Raw genomic sequence first — 17,128 nt, forward strand, 5'->3', positions numbered from 1 at the left:
AGGTCTCTGAGCTGTCCCAGCCCCCTCTGTATCTGCATATCTTAAATCATTGCATTATTTTGCTTCTGCTCTTCCAAGAACCTCGAGTTATTCAGTGACCCATCTGAGCTCCCTGCTAGTGCTGGTCCTTGCATCTAACTTATAGTTTGGGGCCTTGGAGCCTGGACCTTTGACTCACCAGCATTCAGGGAGTGTCGAGGAGGCGAGAGCTAGGGATCAGTACTGCTGAGGCTTGGCAAAGCAACAAGCGGCCTCTTTTAGCCAACTTGTAGCAGTCGCCAGTTTAGCATGAGCGTCTCTGATCACCTGTCGTTCCTTCCTCCCTCATCCAGCCCCTTGACTGAAGGCGGCGACATTTTCGCAGTTTTGAGGATCTGGAAAAGAAGGAACGTGTGTCCATCGAACACAAGAACCATTGAATACTTGGAGCTTTGAAAAGCCAGCAGAGAGGTGAACAAATTATTTATGTAAAAGATAATTTCTAAGCATTGATACAGCATATGGTGGCTCAATGGGTAACATTGCTGTCTCTCAGCGCCAGGGACCGGAGTTCAATTTCACCCTTGAGCGACTGTCTGTGTGAAATTTGCGTGTTCTCCCCGTGTCTGCGTGGGTCTCTTCCAGATGCTCCAGTTTTCTCCCACAGTCTGAAAATGTGCAGATTAGGGTGGATTGGCCATCCTAAACTGTGTTCAGGGATATGCAGGCTAAGCGGATTAACCATGGGAAATGCGGGTTTACAGGGGCAGGCTGGGTCTGGGTGGGATGTTCTTCAGAGGGTCGGTGTGGACCCAATGGGCTGAATAATCTGCTCCCACATTCTGTGATTCTATAAAATAGAATGAGGCATCTGGTTTCCCAAAGTATGTAACGTCCAATCAAGAGTTGCCACAGTAATTTAGGGAATGCAGCAGACCATTTGTGCATAGCAAGATCCCACAAATTACAATATGGTGATGACCCGATCTTTTGTTTGTTTGTGATATTGGACAGGACGGGGGTGGGAGGGGGGTGTTGGTGCTGGGCCAGGGCTCTCCAGCTGCTCTTTGAAATAGGTGTCGTGGGATCTTTCACAGCCTCCTTGTGTGGATGGTGTTTTTATTTTGGGCTTCTGATGAGTGCTGTCCAATCTTTCTCCTTTTGTGTAGACTGATGGTTGTTCCCTGGTTACAGTTCCCCAGTGACCTGTGCTGTGATTCCTTTGGTAACAAAGCTTTTCAGCATATAGGTCTTTTCCCAGAGCTTTGGAGCCCGGCTTGAAAGCTGGTGGCTGTGTGCAGGGTCCCACTGAGACTGGGCTATCCTAGCGCAGTTATTGTGAGCTCTCCTACACTGACAATCTCAAGGTGACCACAGCTATGGACAATGGAGCAATGGTAGTGTCTTGTGGTGGTCAGGGGGGTGTTTATCACTTACTGGCTGAGATTTATTATCTTAACCCCCACCTGACTTGAGAGAGAAGCTGCTCACAGGCTGAGTCAGAGAGCTGAAGTGTTTATAGTTGTAGCTCATCATGTCATGAGGCAGGCTTGTGGAGCCAGTTGGCCTTAGTTCCCTTTGTTGCTGTGTTTCCTGGTAACGGCTCCCTCTAAGTTTCATGCACTCCCTGGTCTTGCAGTAAGCACAAGCGCCACTGAAAAGTCTCAACCTCTAAGATATCACACATGTGCCCATGCAAAAGAAATCTTTACAAAACCCTGCACTGAAATGAACAGGTAGTGTACAACCAAAAAATAACAGGTCACAGTTCTCTGGGTTTTACTTCTGAGGTCGAGACTGAAGCTCAGACCTGGACTCAACTTCCTTGAGAGTCAGTACTCAGTTGGGAGGGATCCAAGATGGCGGCGATCTAACAGGTCTGTCTTGCTGGGCTCTGCACCATAACTCAGGCGCAGTGGTGTTTTTACCCTCTCCAGCTAAGCTATTTTGAAGAAAATCAATAGCTTAATATTAGTAGAGTTGCTGCTTACCTTTTTTTTTAAGTAAGTGAAGATGACTAGAGGCAAAGGACAGAATAAATTGCAACAAGCAGAACACCCCCCTCCCCCGCAGTGTTGGACATACCCATGGCTGCAGCTGTGGCCTCCGCCAAAATCCCAATGGCCTCCCCTACTTGACAAGGCCTGGCTGCAGAGTTCATGAGACTCCGAGAGAAGATCGAGGCATCGTTTGAAGAGAATCACACCAGGCTTCAGCTGATCTTGGCCATGCTGCAGAGTCTCGGGAAGCGAGTGGAGGAGGTCGAGCAGTGGGCCATGACGTCAGACTGTGGTCGAGTCCTTGGCGAGACGTATCCAGGCCATGGAGAAGCAAGTACGGACCTTAGTAGAACAGGTCGATGACCTCGAGATTGAGGTCAAAGAAAAAATATCCAGGTGGTCAGGCAGTCGGAACGAGAGGAAGGCAAGCAGCCAGCCAGCTTTCTCAAAGAATGGCTGCTGCGATTTCTGGGCTAGGGGGCGAAGGCAGGATGGGTGCGGATTGAGAGCGCTCACCGGCTGGTGGTGTGCAGGCCCAGTTAGGACTAGTGCCCCCTGCCTGGTTCGGGCCAGTGTCCCCGCCTGGTCCTAGTGCGATTCCAGTCCAATTGGGACAAACAAAGATAATGGAAGCCTCCAGATCGCTGGGAAAGGATCCACAGGCCCTGCAGGACTTTTCTGCAGCCGTGATCTGCAAGAGGAAGTCCTTTTGAGATGAAGAGACTGAGGGATCAGGATATTCAATATTCCATCAGGTACCTGGCTGTGCTCCGTTTTAATCATGAAGGGTCTGTGGACCCCATTGTGGAAAGAATGCCCAAAGTTCCCCAAATACCTCTCTGCAATCCAAGCAATTGGTTGACCTTTGTGTGGATTTGGGGCTGGTGGATGTTTGGAGATGTCTCCACCCCACGGGTAGGGACTTCACCTTTTTCTCTAATCCACACAAGTGTCACACCAGGATTGACCTTTATCTAGCACCCTCGGTTTTTTTTAGGTTTGGTGATGTCCTGTAAAATTGGAAACATAGCCATATTTGGAGGTGGAGATTAAGGGCCATGGAACAGGTTCCCGGCATTAGTAAATGGATCATTTCATTCTCGAGGACAGTAAGTTTGTTGAGGACTTCGAGTGAGTTTAAAGTGTTCTTGGCTGTCAGTTTGGGTACAGCTATACTCTAGGATATTGCTAAGGCAGATGCTAGGGGGATAGTTATCTCTTATTCAGCTAGCCAAAGCGACAGCAGCAACATCTGCTTGAGGTGCGGTTGAAGACAGCTGAGACAGCACATATTGATAGGCCATCGGTGGCTAAATTGCAGCGAGTCACAGCTCTCCAGGTTTTTTTGAACTCCATGCTCACTCAGACAGCGAAGAAAGAACTCTCATGAAAAAAAGGCTGTTTGACCATGGGATAGGCCTGGCAAATACCTGGCATATCTGACCAGGAAAAAGCGCGTCCTCCAATCCATTACACCAATTAGAGATGGCACTGGGAATCTTACTGGTGACTCTGAAAGGATCAATACAGCATTTTGTTGTTTTTACTCTGAGCTATATTAGTCAAAAATGCTGAAAAGATAGGTGGGCTAAGATGGAGACTTTTTTTTTAAGGATCTGAATCTTCCAGGTTTGACCTCTGAACAGGCGTCTCCTCTTAACGCCCCCTTGACAATGAGAGATACAGGAGGCAGTAAGATAGCTTCAAAGAGGGAAGGGAAGGCACCTGGCCCTGATGGTCTCTCGAGTGAGTTCGACAAAGAATTTCTAAATATCCTGTCAGGGCCAATGCTGGACATGTACAAATATTCATACAGTCATGACTGCCTCCTGCCACCCCTAAGAGAGGCTAACATCTCTCCCATTCTCAAGAAAGGGAAGACCACGGAGGACTGTGCTTTATGTAGGCCCATTTCGCATACAGAACTGGCTCAAAGGTAAAAGACAGAGGGTGGTGGTGGAGGGTTGTTTTTCAGACTCTGAGGCCTGTGGCCAGTGGAGTGCCACAAGGATAGCTGCTGGGTGCACTACTTTTTAATGATTTGTATAAATGATTTGGATGTGAACATAAGAGGTACAGTTAGTAAGTTTGCAGATGACACCAAAATTGGAGGTGTAGTGGTCAGCGAAGAAGGTTACCTCCAATTACAACAGGATCTTGATCAGATGGGCCAATGGACTGAGAAGTGGCAGATGAATTTTAATTTAGCGAGGTGCTGCATTTTGGGAAAGCAAATCTCAGTAGGAATTATACACTTAATAGTAAGGTTCTTGGGCGTGTTGCTGAACAAAGAGACCTTGGAGTACAGGTTCATAGTTCCTTGAAAGTGGAGTCGCGGGTAGATAGGATAGTGAAGAAGGGGTTTGGTATGTTTTCCTTTATTGGTCAGAGTATTGAGTACAGAAGTTGGGAGGTCATGTTGCGGCTGTACAGGACATTGGTTAGGCCACTGTTGGAATATTGCATGCAGTTCTGGTCTCCTTCCTATCGGAAAGATGTTGTGAAACTTGTAAGGGTTCAGAAAAGATTTTTAATGATGTTGCCAGGGTTTGAGGATTTGAGCTACAGGGGGAGGCTGAACAGGCTAGGGCTGTTTTTCCCTGGAGTGTCGGAGGCTGAGGGGTGACCTTATAGAGATTTACAAAATTATGAGGGGCATGGATAGGATAAATAGACAAATTCTTTTCCCTGGGGAGGGGGAGGCTAGAACTAGAGGCATAGGTTTAGGGTGAGAGAGGAAAAATATAAAAGGAACTTAAGGGACAATTTTTTCAGGCAGAAGGTGGTATGTGTATGGAATGAGCTGCCAGAGGATGTGGTGGAGGCTGGTACAATTGCAACATTTAAGAGGCATTTGGATGGGTATATGAATAGAAAGGGTTTGGAGGGATATGGGCCGGGTGCTGACTAGATTGGGTTGGGATATCTGATTGGCATGGACGGGTTGGACCGAAGGGTCTGTTATTGTGCTGTACACCTCTATGACTCTCTTCCGCTGTTAAATTTGGACTTGAAAATTTTATCCAAGACACTTGTATTGTGATTGGAGATGATGTTGCCCTATATTGTTAGAGAGGACCAGACTGGTTTTATAAAAGGCTGTCGGCCCTGCAATAATATTAGAAGATTACTGATTATAGTCCAAGTGTGTCAGCAACGATTGGTTCAGGGTTTGGTGATGTCTTTAGAGAAAGCATTCAGTTGGGTGGAGTAGCCATATCTTTTTATAGTCTGGAACGGTTTGGTCTAGGTGAGGTCTTTGTCAGATGGGTGGAGGTCCTGTGTAGGGCCCCTCTGGCTGCAGTTCTCACCAACGGTGTAAGATCCAGTAAAGTCAGTAGTTTAGGGGCAGTTGGCAAGGTTGTCCCCTTTCACCACTACTATTTATGTTGGTGATTGAGCTGCTGACAGAGGCTATCCGTGAGGACCCTAATACAGCTGCCCCGTAAGTGGGATCAAGGGCACACAAGATTACATTATATGCAGATGATGTTCTCCTCTTCTTACCAAACCAGGCAGTTTCTGTACCCCGTTTAAAACAATGTATTAATTTATTTGGCTCTTTTTTTTGGGGGATAAAGTATCAATTTTGCAAAGTCAGAGGCTATGCCCATGGGAGGGGGAATCTTAAGGGAATACCTGATATTGAAGGTGAATTACAATTGCAGTTACCTCAAGGGTTGGGAGGAGTAGACTTCCCAGAAATTAAGAGATACCAACTAAGCTCCCTTCTGTCCTTCGCAAGTGACTGGGCTTGTGAGGACCCGAGATCAATATGGTTGGATATCAAGGCCTCCCAGGCAAAGTGCCCCCTTACTAGTCTGTTGTTTATGGGTAAGATGAGGACCATTGTGGAAAACTGTCAGGATCCAGTCATTATTAATACGGTCAAAGCATGGAGAGCAATGGGACAGAGTGAGGGTAATTTATCTAAAACCTCTTTCTTACCTCTATAGTTGGTTCTCCGGGATTCCGGCCAAGGATGATGGACCCTGGATTCAAACTGTGGGCAACCAGGGGAGTCTCCTGTTTGGGAGACCTGTTTGAGGGGGTGGTCATGATATCCTTCAGTCAAATGAAGCACCAGTATGGATGCCCATGCAATTGAAGGTTCTTTATAGAGTTTATTTAGCTCCAGATTGTCTTGCGAAATTGAAAAAGGCAGCATCTCCAATGTGTCCTGAGTGCAAACTAAGCACAGGTACCTTCACTCATTGTTTATGGCCACAAGCTTCATTGGTAACGGAGTGCTGTGACTGGAGTAATAGCAGGGGTTGGGGAGCAAAGTGAAGGTAGGCCCGGTCTCTCCTCTTGGGCTTGCCGCATTTATCTTCCTTAGACGCACATGGGAAAAGGCTATTTAACATTCTCGCTTACTATGCAAGGAAGAACATTTTGATGTGCTGGTTGTCTGAGAACCCTCTGGGCCTGTTGGGGTGATGAAAGTTATTGAATTGCATTTATTGTCACGTGTACTGAGGCACAGTGAAAAGCTTTGTCTTGCGACCAGTACAGGCAGATCACAGAGTTACGTAGTTATAAAAAACAAAAAACACAGGTACAGGCGAGTGCTAAGAGTTTGAGTCCATTCACTATTCTAACAACAGTAGGGTAGAAACTGTTTTGAAACCGGCTGCTGCGTGTGTTCAGGCTTCTGTACCTTCTCCCCGATGATAGAGGTTGTAGAAAAACATTGTCAGGGTGGGATAGATCTTTGAGAAAGTTCTGTTGGCCTTTCCTTGACAGCGGGCCTGGTAGATGGGTTCTATAGATGGGAGGTTGGCCTTTGTAATTGTCTGGGCCGAGTTCACCACTCTCTGTAACCATCTCCGATCTTAAATGGTACAATTGCCATACCAGCTGGTGATACATCCAGACAGAATGCTCTCGATGGTGCACCTATAAAGGTTGGCAAGGGTATTCACTAGCATGCCATATTTCCTCAGCTGCCTGAGGAAGAAGAGACATTGTTGGGTCTTTATAGCCAGTGTGTCCACATGAAGAGTCCAAGAAAGATTGTTGTGGATGACCACTCCCAAGAGCTTGACACACACCATTCGTTCCACCTCTGTGCTGTTAGTGTAGGGGGGGGGGGGCATGAGTAACATCCTGCCGAAAGTCAATAATGAGTTCCTTGGTTTTGCCAGCATTGAGTGCTAGGTTGTTCTCAGTGCACCATTTTACCAGATCTTCCACCACCTGTCTGTAGTCTGTTTTGTTGCCATCTGAGATTCGACCAACTATGGTGTTGTCATCAGCGAACTTGTAAATGGCATTACTTTGGTATTTGGCGACGCAGTCATGGGTATACAGTGAGTACAGTAGGGGGCTGAGTACGCACCCCTGGGGGGTCCCAGTGTTGAGTGTTAGTGAGGATGAAATATTGTGTCCAATCTTCACTGATTGTGGCCTTTGGTTCAGGAAACTGAGGATCCACTTGCAGAGAGTAGGTCTTAGTCCAAGATCACTAAGTTTAGTAATCAGTCTTGAGGAGATAATAGTGTTGAAGGCTGAATTGTAGGCAATGAGTAGGAGTCTTACGTAGCTGTTCTTGGTGTCAAGATGTTCTAGGGAGGAGTGAAGGGCAAGTGATATGGCATCTGACGTGGATCTGTTGGTCCAATAGGCAAATTGGAGTGGGTCAAGAGTAGTGGGGAGGCTGGAGTTGATTAATGCCATGACCAGCCTTTCAAAGTACATCATGACCGTCAAAGTTAGGGCCACTGGGCGGTAGTCATTGAGACGTGCTGCATGAGCCTTCTTCGGCACAGGGATGATGTTTGCCCTATTGAAACAGGCAGGGACAGTGGCCTGCTGGAGGGAGAGGTTGAAGATGTCCGAGAAGACTTCTGCCAGTTGATCTACGAGTGCTCCGAGTGCACAACTTGGTACTCCATCTGGTCCCACTGCTTTCCTTGGATTCACACGAAGGAAAACTGATCTGATCTCTGATGCAGTGACTGTTGGGATAAGTTCATCAGGACTTGTTGGAATAGGTGTTACCTCTCCGCTGAAATTCTGCTCAAAGCGAACATAGAAGGCGTTGAGACGATCTGGGAAGTGATGTCATTGTCTGCTATCTTGCGCTGTCTCTTTTTAGAATCTGTGATGTCATTCAGTCCTTGCCATAGACACTAGTTTGAAACAGTATTGGTCCTTGGCTGTCTTCATGGCTTCGTGGCGGTCATACTTGGATTCCTTATATTTGAGTGGGTCTCCTGATCTGAAGGCCTCACACCTGGTTTTTAGCAGGTTCTATATGTCCTGATTCATCCAGGATTTCCTGTTGGGGAACACATGGATTGACTTCCTCGGTATACAGTCCTCCACACACTTGCTGATAAAGTCTGGGACGGTGGTGACGTCCTTGTCCAAGGTACCTGCGGCCTGTTTGAACATGGCCCAATCAGCCAATTCCAGACAGCACTGGCGTTGATCCTCTACCTCCTCCGACCAGCACTGGGCCTGTATCCGCGAGCGGGGGGGGTCTCCTGCTTGAGCTTTTGCCTGTAAGCCAGGAGAATAAACACGGTGTTGTGGTCAGAGTTTCCGAAATGAGGGCGGGGGATGGAGCGGTAGGCATCTTTCACAGTGGTGTAGCAGTGGTCTAAAATGTTTGGGCCCCTGGTGGGGCAGGTAATGTTCTGGTGGTATTTGGGCAACACCTTCCTTAATTATGGAACGCACTCCTGTGGATTTCCTCACAAACACGGTGCACTATAAAACAGAACTTTTTAATAAGACTTGGCAGCCCTTTTTGAGTTACTTGGATGCAGATTTGTCTGCTATTTTAATTGGGGCATTTGTTTAGCCACAATGATTAGGTTTAGTGAGCCTTGTGCACTGGGAAGAAGAATCCCGAATAAATACGGGTGTAATAATTAATGCTTCCGAAGATTGGGAGCTTCAGTGTGGTTACGCTGAGTGGTGTTATTTATTTATTCATAGATTTGTAATGAGTGTAGTTTTGATTTGTAGAGTATGGTAGTAGTTTGTTTGTTGTAATTGTTATAATTTTTATAGGGGCGGCACAGTGGTTCAGTGGTTAGCACTGCTGCCTCGATTCCAGCCTTGGGCGACTGTCTGTGTGGAGTTTGCACATTCTCCCCGAGTCTGCGTGAGTTTCCTCCCACAATCCAAACATGTGCAGGTTAGATGAATTGGCCATGCTGAAGTGCCCATAGCTTTAGGTGCATCAGTCAGAGGGAAATGGGTCTGGGTGGGTTACTCTTCGGAAGGTCGATGTGGACTTGTTGGGCCAAAGGGCCTATTTCCACACTGCAGAGAATTGAATCTCTAATTTTATAATTTTGTAAAGAAAAAATTTCTTAATAAAAATATTTTAAAATCTATTTGAATATTTCTCACTATTGGGGAAATGATGGATGTAAAACTCAGTTTTGTTTGCAGTGAGGGATATGTTTGTGAGGGTCTGCGTGCACATGCTGTCCTCTACCAACTGTGGGTGTTCCTCCGTTTACTAACACTTACCACTTTCTCTTCCACCAGAATCTGTGCTGTGTTTGGGAAGAAGGGTGCGTTGCTAAGGATCCTGTCATTGGGGTCAGGCTGGTGCCTCTCCAGTGTCTTTAAGTGAAACTGGGTTTTCCTCAGAATATTTTGGTACCAATATGAATGAAGTGTCAGTTGTCAAGGAAGGATGGCTTCAGAAAAGAGGTGAGTGTGATGTCTAGCATCGGGGATGCCACCACATAATTACAGAGTAAAATTGATGTTTCCCAACATCCCAGAAAACTCCCAAGTTGGTGTCTCTGATTCTTTCCCCCTTCCACCCCCAAACCCCAAATACAAATGCTCTGTGATTGCTAGATGTAGATTCATCTGTCACCTGCTTACAAAATGCAGTATTCCTTGCAAAACCTGCACCCATATTGATGTGAACCTTAAAAGCTGCAGCCTTTATGCTTTGCAACTGGGTCTCAAGCTCTCACAAGGACCTTAACACTTGAAGTCAAGGCCCATGATTAAAATAAATTTAAGTCCTCACTGGTGCATGGCATTATCATTATGACAGGTTGACCATGTCTCAGTGTATGTAGAGTGTTGATGGCCACAATTGTGTTTTTGAACATTAGCAATTTTTAAATGAATGTAACCTAGTTTTAAGTTTGCAGTGCAATACTGATGTTGCCAGTCTGACATAGTCAAAGAACCGGCTGTGGTCAGTCCCATGCTTAGTTAAATTTATTAATTGCTAGCATTTACTGGTCCTACACCATCCTAGTGCATTCAGGATATTGCAATCTTTACTGCAATAACCCATGATAAGAAGTTAAGGTTTCTTGAGTAGCCCCCTTCCAAACCTCTCTCCTCTAGCACTTAGACATACAAGGGCAGCCGAATTTACTTACAAATCCTTCTAATTTTGAGCACCTTTAGTCAGATCTCCTCTTGCTCTGTATACTAATGAGAGTCCTCCTGGCTAAAGTTTCATATCACGGGTATCACATCAATACTGTCTGCCTGTTTTGGTTTTCCTTTCTAAAAGAGTGCGTGCCCAGAGATCATGCTAAATATTTTAGTTGCTTTCATGTCAATGATTTATATCAGGTGCTCAGGAAAACTGTATTTATATTTTTTAAAACTGCTTGAACAACTTGTCATTTTACTTTTACATGTCTGTTTATTGAACTTCGCTTAAAGATTTTTTTTGAGAACTCTGACCTCTTGGTTTCCTTTACCCCACCATTGCTGATCCTTGATATTAGTTACCCAGGTGCTAAAGCTCTGGAATTCTCTTCCTAAACCTCTCCACTTGTCTTTCCTCTTTTTGAGATGCTCCTTAAAATCTACCTTTTTGACCAAACCTGGGGTCATTCGCCCTAATATCTTGTGTGGCTCAGTATCAGATTATGTGGGAGTGCTTTAATGAAGGACCTTGGGATATTAAGCCTTGATGGGACAAGGTAAAGGTGTTCTTTTTTTTGTATGTTCTCTAGTTCTATTCAATTCCCTAATGTAACGTAAAATATTGGTGATTTGGAGGTTAGGGAGGTAGTCTGGTAGAAGTGGGGATCAATTTTTTTCTCCTCTTAATCTTTGATGGCACATGGGGGTGAGGCCAGCATTGGTTCCCCATTCCTAATTGCCCCTTTAACTGAATGACTTACTAGGCCATCTCGGAAGGCAGTAAGAGCCAGCCACACTGGATCAGGACTCTTGTAGACCAGACCATAAAGACCCCATAAGTTAAGGGTGGCAGATTTCCTTACCTAAAGGACATTAGTGAATCTGATCCATTTTTACAGTTGTCACTGATAATTTTATGGTTGCCATTGCTGCAACCACCTTTCAATTGCACATCTTTGAGCATGCATTAGACCGGGTCTCTGAATTAGCTATCTAGTGACGTGATCAGGATGCTGCCATCTCCCACATGCTGGGGAGAGTAATACCAAATGTGCACTGCCAACAGTGTGTGTGAGAACCACAAGATCTAAATCTCATACAATTGGCTGACGCTGACCTGGGTTGACTTGGGACCACTGCAGTGTCCTAGTCTAGCTGGCTGTGCAGCAAACCTATCCACAACCTTCCAGTTCTTGCTCCCTTTACACTCCAGCCCACAACATTGTGTTCCTCTCCATCCCCTTGGTCAGTAGACCCCAGGCATAAGCTCCTTTATCCCTCTGAAATGAGGTTGCAGTATAATGCTCCAACCTAGACTGAACCAGTGATTTATAAGCATCTTGTATACAGCATAAATGTCATTCTTAGAAAGCCCTTACTTTTGTATCATATGAGATGTAATCTTAAAGATGCCAAAATATATTAAACCCCTCTTTGCCGCTCTCTTGGGCATTTGTTATCTCTGTCCTGAGCCTGCCCACTCTCTCCAAATAGGCTTATATCTTCAATTTTCAACAACACAGAGCAGTGACTATATTGAATTTGCTGACTAAGCTCTTGGTGTGACTTTTTATTTAAGACTGGCTCATTAGCTGTGCCCCATGAATGGCAACTGTGCATTCACTGTGCCCACCTCTCTCCTTTTTAATTAAAAGATGACAATTCCTTGATCTTAGAAGGTTCAAAGTTTGTGCGAAGATTTGTAGCTCGGGTGCTCGTTGTTGTGGTTCTGTTCGCCGAGCTGGAAGTTTTTGTTGCAAACGTTTCGTCCCCTGGCTAGGCGACATCATCAGTGCTTGGGAGCCTCCTGCGAAGCGCTTCTTTGATGTTTCCTCCGGTGTTTATAGTGGTCTGTCCCTGCCGCTTCCGCTTGTCAGTTTCAGCTGTCCGCTGTAGTGGTTGGTATATTGGGTCTTAGAAGGCTTGCTGGAAAATGGAGGTCTTCCGTTCAGTGGGAGCTTCTGGACCAGTCAGTGAATATAGCTGGTTATCCAAATGGTTTACCAAAATGAGTTCTCTTAAACAGGCGTAACCCATTACCTAGTGATGCCGTGAGCATAAACCCATCCTCAGCTGTGTGAGGGCTGGCATGCAGTCCAATTTTTGCAAGTCTTAAAGTGCCATTTGCCATAGGCGCACAGTGGTAAGGCCATTTGACGTATGGAGTGAAAGTTGATATAACCTTGCTCATCTCTTTCTCATTTGCAGGTGAATACATTAAAACCTGGAGGCCAAGGTACTTCCTGTTGAAATCAGATGGTTCTTTTATTGGCTACAAGGAGAAGCCTGAGAGCGCAGATCACTGTTTACCACCATTAAACAACTTCTCTGTAGCAGGTGAGCCTTTGTTGGCAGTGACATATTAGTTGAAGTGTCCACCTCTAGCACACAACTTCCTCTTCCAAGTCATACAATATCCTAATGTGGTAACATGCTGTTGTTCCTTTGTGGTTGCTGCATCAAAATTTTAGAACTCCCTGCATGAACAGAGTTGTGCAAGTGACTCGCTGACGTTTCTCATTCCTGGCAGGATCTCTCTCTCTTCCCCCCCCCCCACCCCCCCCAAAAAATGTGTAACGTTGTTGTGGTTCTGTTCGCCGAGCTGGAAGTTTTTGTTGCAAACGTTTCGTCCCCTGGCTAGGCGACATCATCAGTGCTTGGGAGCCTCCTGTGAAGCGCTTCTTTGATGTTTCCTCCGTTGTTTATAGTGGTCTGTCCCTGCCGCTTCCGGTTGTCAGTTTCAGCTGTCCTCTGTAGTGCTTGGTATATTGGGTCCAGGTCGATGTGTTTGTTGATGGAGTTTGTGGATTCGTTTGCAACAAAAACTTCCAGCTCGGCGAACAGAACCACAACAACGAGCACCCGAGCTACAAATCTTCGCACAAACTTTGAAATGTGTAACGTCTCTCATCTGGGTGACATCACCTCCAATATCCACTCGAAGCCCCAGATCAGCCCAACTTCCCAGAGAAGTCCACTGGCAGGGTCCCTGAATTTTACTCTAAGGCAGAGGTAGACAGGATCTTGTATGACAGGGGCAGGCAAATGATATCCAGGGTGGGTAGAAATGTGGAGTTGAGACTGTAATCAGGCCAGCTGTGATCTTATCAGAGATCCTCTGCCTGCTCCTAAATAGTCTATTGTTATGACTTTAACAACGTTGTCGTCATTAACCTGGTTCACAATCTAAGATCTTTCACCATGTTACAGTACTGTGAGAGCACCTGCAATAGCATATTGCAGTGGTTGAAGAATTTGACTCACCAGCATCCTCTTTAATGGAACTAAGAATGGCCAAGAGATACTGCCCTTGCCAGTAACATTTATGCGTACCCCCTGACCGTAATGTTTTCTGAAATGACTCCTGCTCCTATTTTGGGTGCAATTCCGTTTGCCCGAGCTGGGATTTTGTCAATAGTAGTCACATTGAAATGTCTTGAGCAAACTGTGTGGTTTTTTGAGCAGGGCGGGAGTGTCAGTAAAATTTCTCAGTGCATTTATAAAAAGGAATATAGCACAGAAGCAGACCCTTCGGCCCTCCGAGCCTGAACTGCCGCATTTTGCCCTTCCATTCTGAAACTGTCTGATGTTACAGGTTCCGTATCCCTCTATTCCCTTCCTACTCATGTATTCATGTAGGTGCTTCTTGAACACTACTATTGTCTGCTTCCACCATCTCAACCAGCAGTTCATTCCAGGCACTCTTCATCCTCCATGTGAAAAACCTGCCTCAAGCATATCTTTTAAAGCTCCTGTACGAGGCAACATCCTGGTAGACCTTTTGTATACCCTCTCCAAAACATCCACATCCTTCTGGTAGTGTGGTGACCAGAACTGTACGCAGTATTCGAAGTCTGGCCTAACTAAAGTTATATAAAGTTGCAGCACAACTTGTCTATTTCCAGTGAAGCTAAGCATGCCATAAGCCTTTTTTTTTAAACCACTTTCTCTACCTGTGCTACCACCTTCCATCTGTCGACCTGCACACCCAGATCCCTCTGCAAATCAATGCTCTTACAGGTTCTGCCATTTCTTCTACTGTTGAGGACCAAATATGTTGTTGGGAGCAAAACTTCTAGAGATGCTGGGAATTGAGTTCACCTCTCAGGCAACGTGCCAGTTTCTTGCCAGAAATCAGACTTCTGAGAAACACTGGAAAAGGTGTTAGCTTTTTGGCTAATTCTGGAACTGCTTGCTCTTTTTGTATTACAAGCTGACTGACTGACAAAAGTCAAAGCTATACAGTAGGAAATATTTCAAACAAACTAGTAGTTTATCGTGTGACTGGGTCTTCGGTTGGAGACACCGGCTAACCTGATGGTTTTGATGTTCCTTTGTCTGAAATCATTGTTTAATAATAGACATCTGTGGAAACATTTGCACTAAGTAAAACAGTTTTGATGGTCTCCTTTGTTCAGAGGTAGAGATCTTATCTCCTCATCATTTGTGTTGGCTTAGCTGGCATGCTCCCTAACAAAAGGTGGCTGACTGGTTAGCACTGCTACCTCTCAGCACCAGAGACCCGGCTTCGATTCCACTGTTGGGTGACTGAGCAAACTCCACACAGGCATTCTCCCCGTGTCTGCATGGGTTTCCTCCTGGTGCCCTGGTTTCCTCCCACAATTCAAAGATGTGCAGGTTAGGGTGGATTGGCCATGCTAAATTGCCCATAGTGTCCAGGGCGGTGAAGGCTAGGTGGGTTAGCCACAGGTAATGCAGGGTTACAGGGGTAGAATAGGGGGCAGCTCTTTGGAGGGTCAGTGTGGACATGATGGGTGGAATGGCCTTCTTCATAGGGATTCTATGAAGGAGTTTCACATTGCAGGAGCATGGCATAAGGTTTTCTCCTTCTCTGGTTATGATTGGCCAGGACTTTGTAGGAATTTATGGTCAGCTGGTATTTGGTTGGCATCTATGTCGTTAGTCCAGCAAATTATTCATTTTTAAGAAAAATTATGCGAGACATTAAAGTTTTGAACAAAACAATTTCTCTTCCTGTTCACTGGGCATTAGCAATCTCTGATTCTTTGAATAAGTGAGTGACCAAAGAAAAGTAGATGTAGGATAGATTGAGAGTGCAGTTAACAAAGCAAACTGTATCCTTGATTTTATTGTAGAGACACCGATCACAAGAGTAAGAGGGTATGCTAAATCATGAATAGGTCACTGGTTAAACTGAGCCTGGGCATTACATACAATTCTGGATGCAGAACTTTAAGGAGGATATAGACACTTTGGCACACATGCAGGAGTATGTTCCAGGGTTAAGAAACTTAAGCTGTGAAAATGGATTGGAAACGTTTGGTACTGCTCTCCTAGTAGAGGAGCAGGTGAAGACAAGATTTGATATAAGCTTTTAAAATTGTAAGCAGGCAGAAACTATTCCTAGTCATTAAAAAAAACTGTGAATGAGAGGGCACTATTTTTGAAGTCATTTGCAAAAGAAACAAATGCAATGTGACAAAAAGCCTTTTCATACAGCGAGCAGTTAAATATCTGGAATGCACTGCCTGGAAGTGGTAGAGGCAGGTTCAATTTAAACATTCAAAAGGCATTGGGCAGTTATTTGAATAGAAACAATGTGTGGTGTTCCAGGGAAAAGGCAGGAAAAAAAACACCAAGAAGTCATACCCACTTGAAAAGCCATGGTGGGCTTTCCAATTGGGCAACATACAATTCTGTGATTCAGTGAACGAGAGCAGATAAATCCACCATCCTGTATCGTATTGAGTCACTCTGAGCAGGGAACATGCCAAGGATTTCAGTGAACAGATACCAGGAATACTAAAAATCTGGGGATCTTTTCCAAGAGTCACCTTCAAATTCAAAATTATTAAAGAATTTGATAAAGTAACGACAGAGAAGATGTTTCCACTTTCAACGCAAGTTCTGTTCTGAAGAAGGGTCACTCAACCTAAAGTGTTAACTGTGATTTCTCTCCACAAATGCTGCCAGATCTGCTGAGCTTTTCCTGCATTTTCTATTTTTGTTTCTGATTTACAGCATCTGTAGTTCTTTTGGCTTCTATTTAAATGTTTCCACTTATTGGGTGAAACTAGCCACCGTTGTGCTATAATGGTACTACTGGACAGTGTGAAACCTAGATTGATAGGATTTTTTTTGGGTTATTTAGTTAATTTGGTTGTTAGTCATTGAGATATTTTCACACAAGGTTGCTGATTTTCTTTGAGGAGAAAGTGAGGATTGCAGATGCTGGAGATCAGGCAGCATCCGAGGAGCGGGAGAATCGACGTTTCGGGCATAGGCCCTTCACCCCAGGTGAAGACGATAGGTCAGAGAGGAGGGTGGAGTGGATAGGTGAGAAGGAAGATGAACAACTAGGACAGATCATGAGGGGGGGTCCCAAGTTGGAAGGTTTGATCTGGGATTTGGGGGGGAGGAGGGAGGAGGTGGGAAGGTGGGGCAGGAATGAAACTGGTGAAATCCACATTGATCCCATGTACTTGGAGGGTCCAAAAGCAGAAGATGAGGAGGTCCTGGACCACCTCCATTGTCAAACCCTTCCCACCCTCCGCTTGGAGGAAGAACACCTCGTCTTCTGCCTCGGGACCCTCCAATCACATGGGATCCATATGGATTTCACCAGTTCCTTATTTTCCTTCCCCCCACCTTATCCCAGACCCAACTTTCCAACTTGACACCACTCTCTTGTCGTGTCCTACTCGACCATCTTCCTTCCTCCTCTCCGATCTATCACCTTCACCCCCATCTTCATCTACCTATCACATTCTCAGCTTAAACCCCCCCCCCCCCCCCCC

The 17,128-nt window shown here is 45.4% G+C and overlaps 1 protein-coding gene across 5 annotated transcripts in view; it reads left to right on the forward strand.

Moving 5' to 3' along the window:
* LOC122542840 (RAC-beta serine/threonine-protein kinase) overlaps positions 1-17,128 on the forward strand; it is a 99,098-nt gene that overhangs the window by 57,013 nt on the left and 24,957 nt on the right. For 3 of the 5 annotated variants that reach the window (XM_043680928.1, XM_043680927.1, XM_043680931.1), the window contains 3 exons: positions 333-450; positions 9,489-9,656; positions 12,558-12,686. In XM_043680928.1, the coding sequence (XP_043536863.1) occupies positions 9,611-9,656; positions 12,558-12,686 (175 nt within the window). In that variant the 5' untranslated portion in view covers positions 333-450; positions 9,489-9,610. The remainder of the gene's footprint in view (positions 1-332; positions 451-9,488; positions 9,657-12,557; positions 12,687-17,128) is intronic. The other 2 variants (XM_043680930.1, XM_043680929.1) reach the window with 1 other exon arrangement.

This window comes from Chiloscyllium plagiosum, chromosome 41 (genome assembly GCF_004010195.1).
Source record: "Chiloscyllium plagiosum isolate BGI_BamShark_2017 chromosome 41, ASM401019v2, whole genome shotgun sequence".
Lineage (NCBI taxonomy): Eukaryota > Metazoa > Chordata > Chondrichthyes > Orectolobiformes > Hemiscylliidae > Chiloscyllium > Chiloscyllium plagiosum.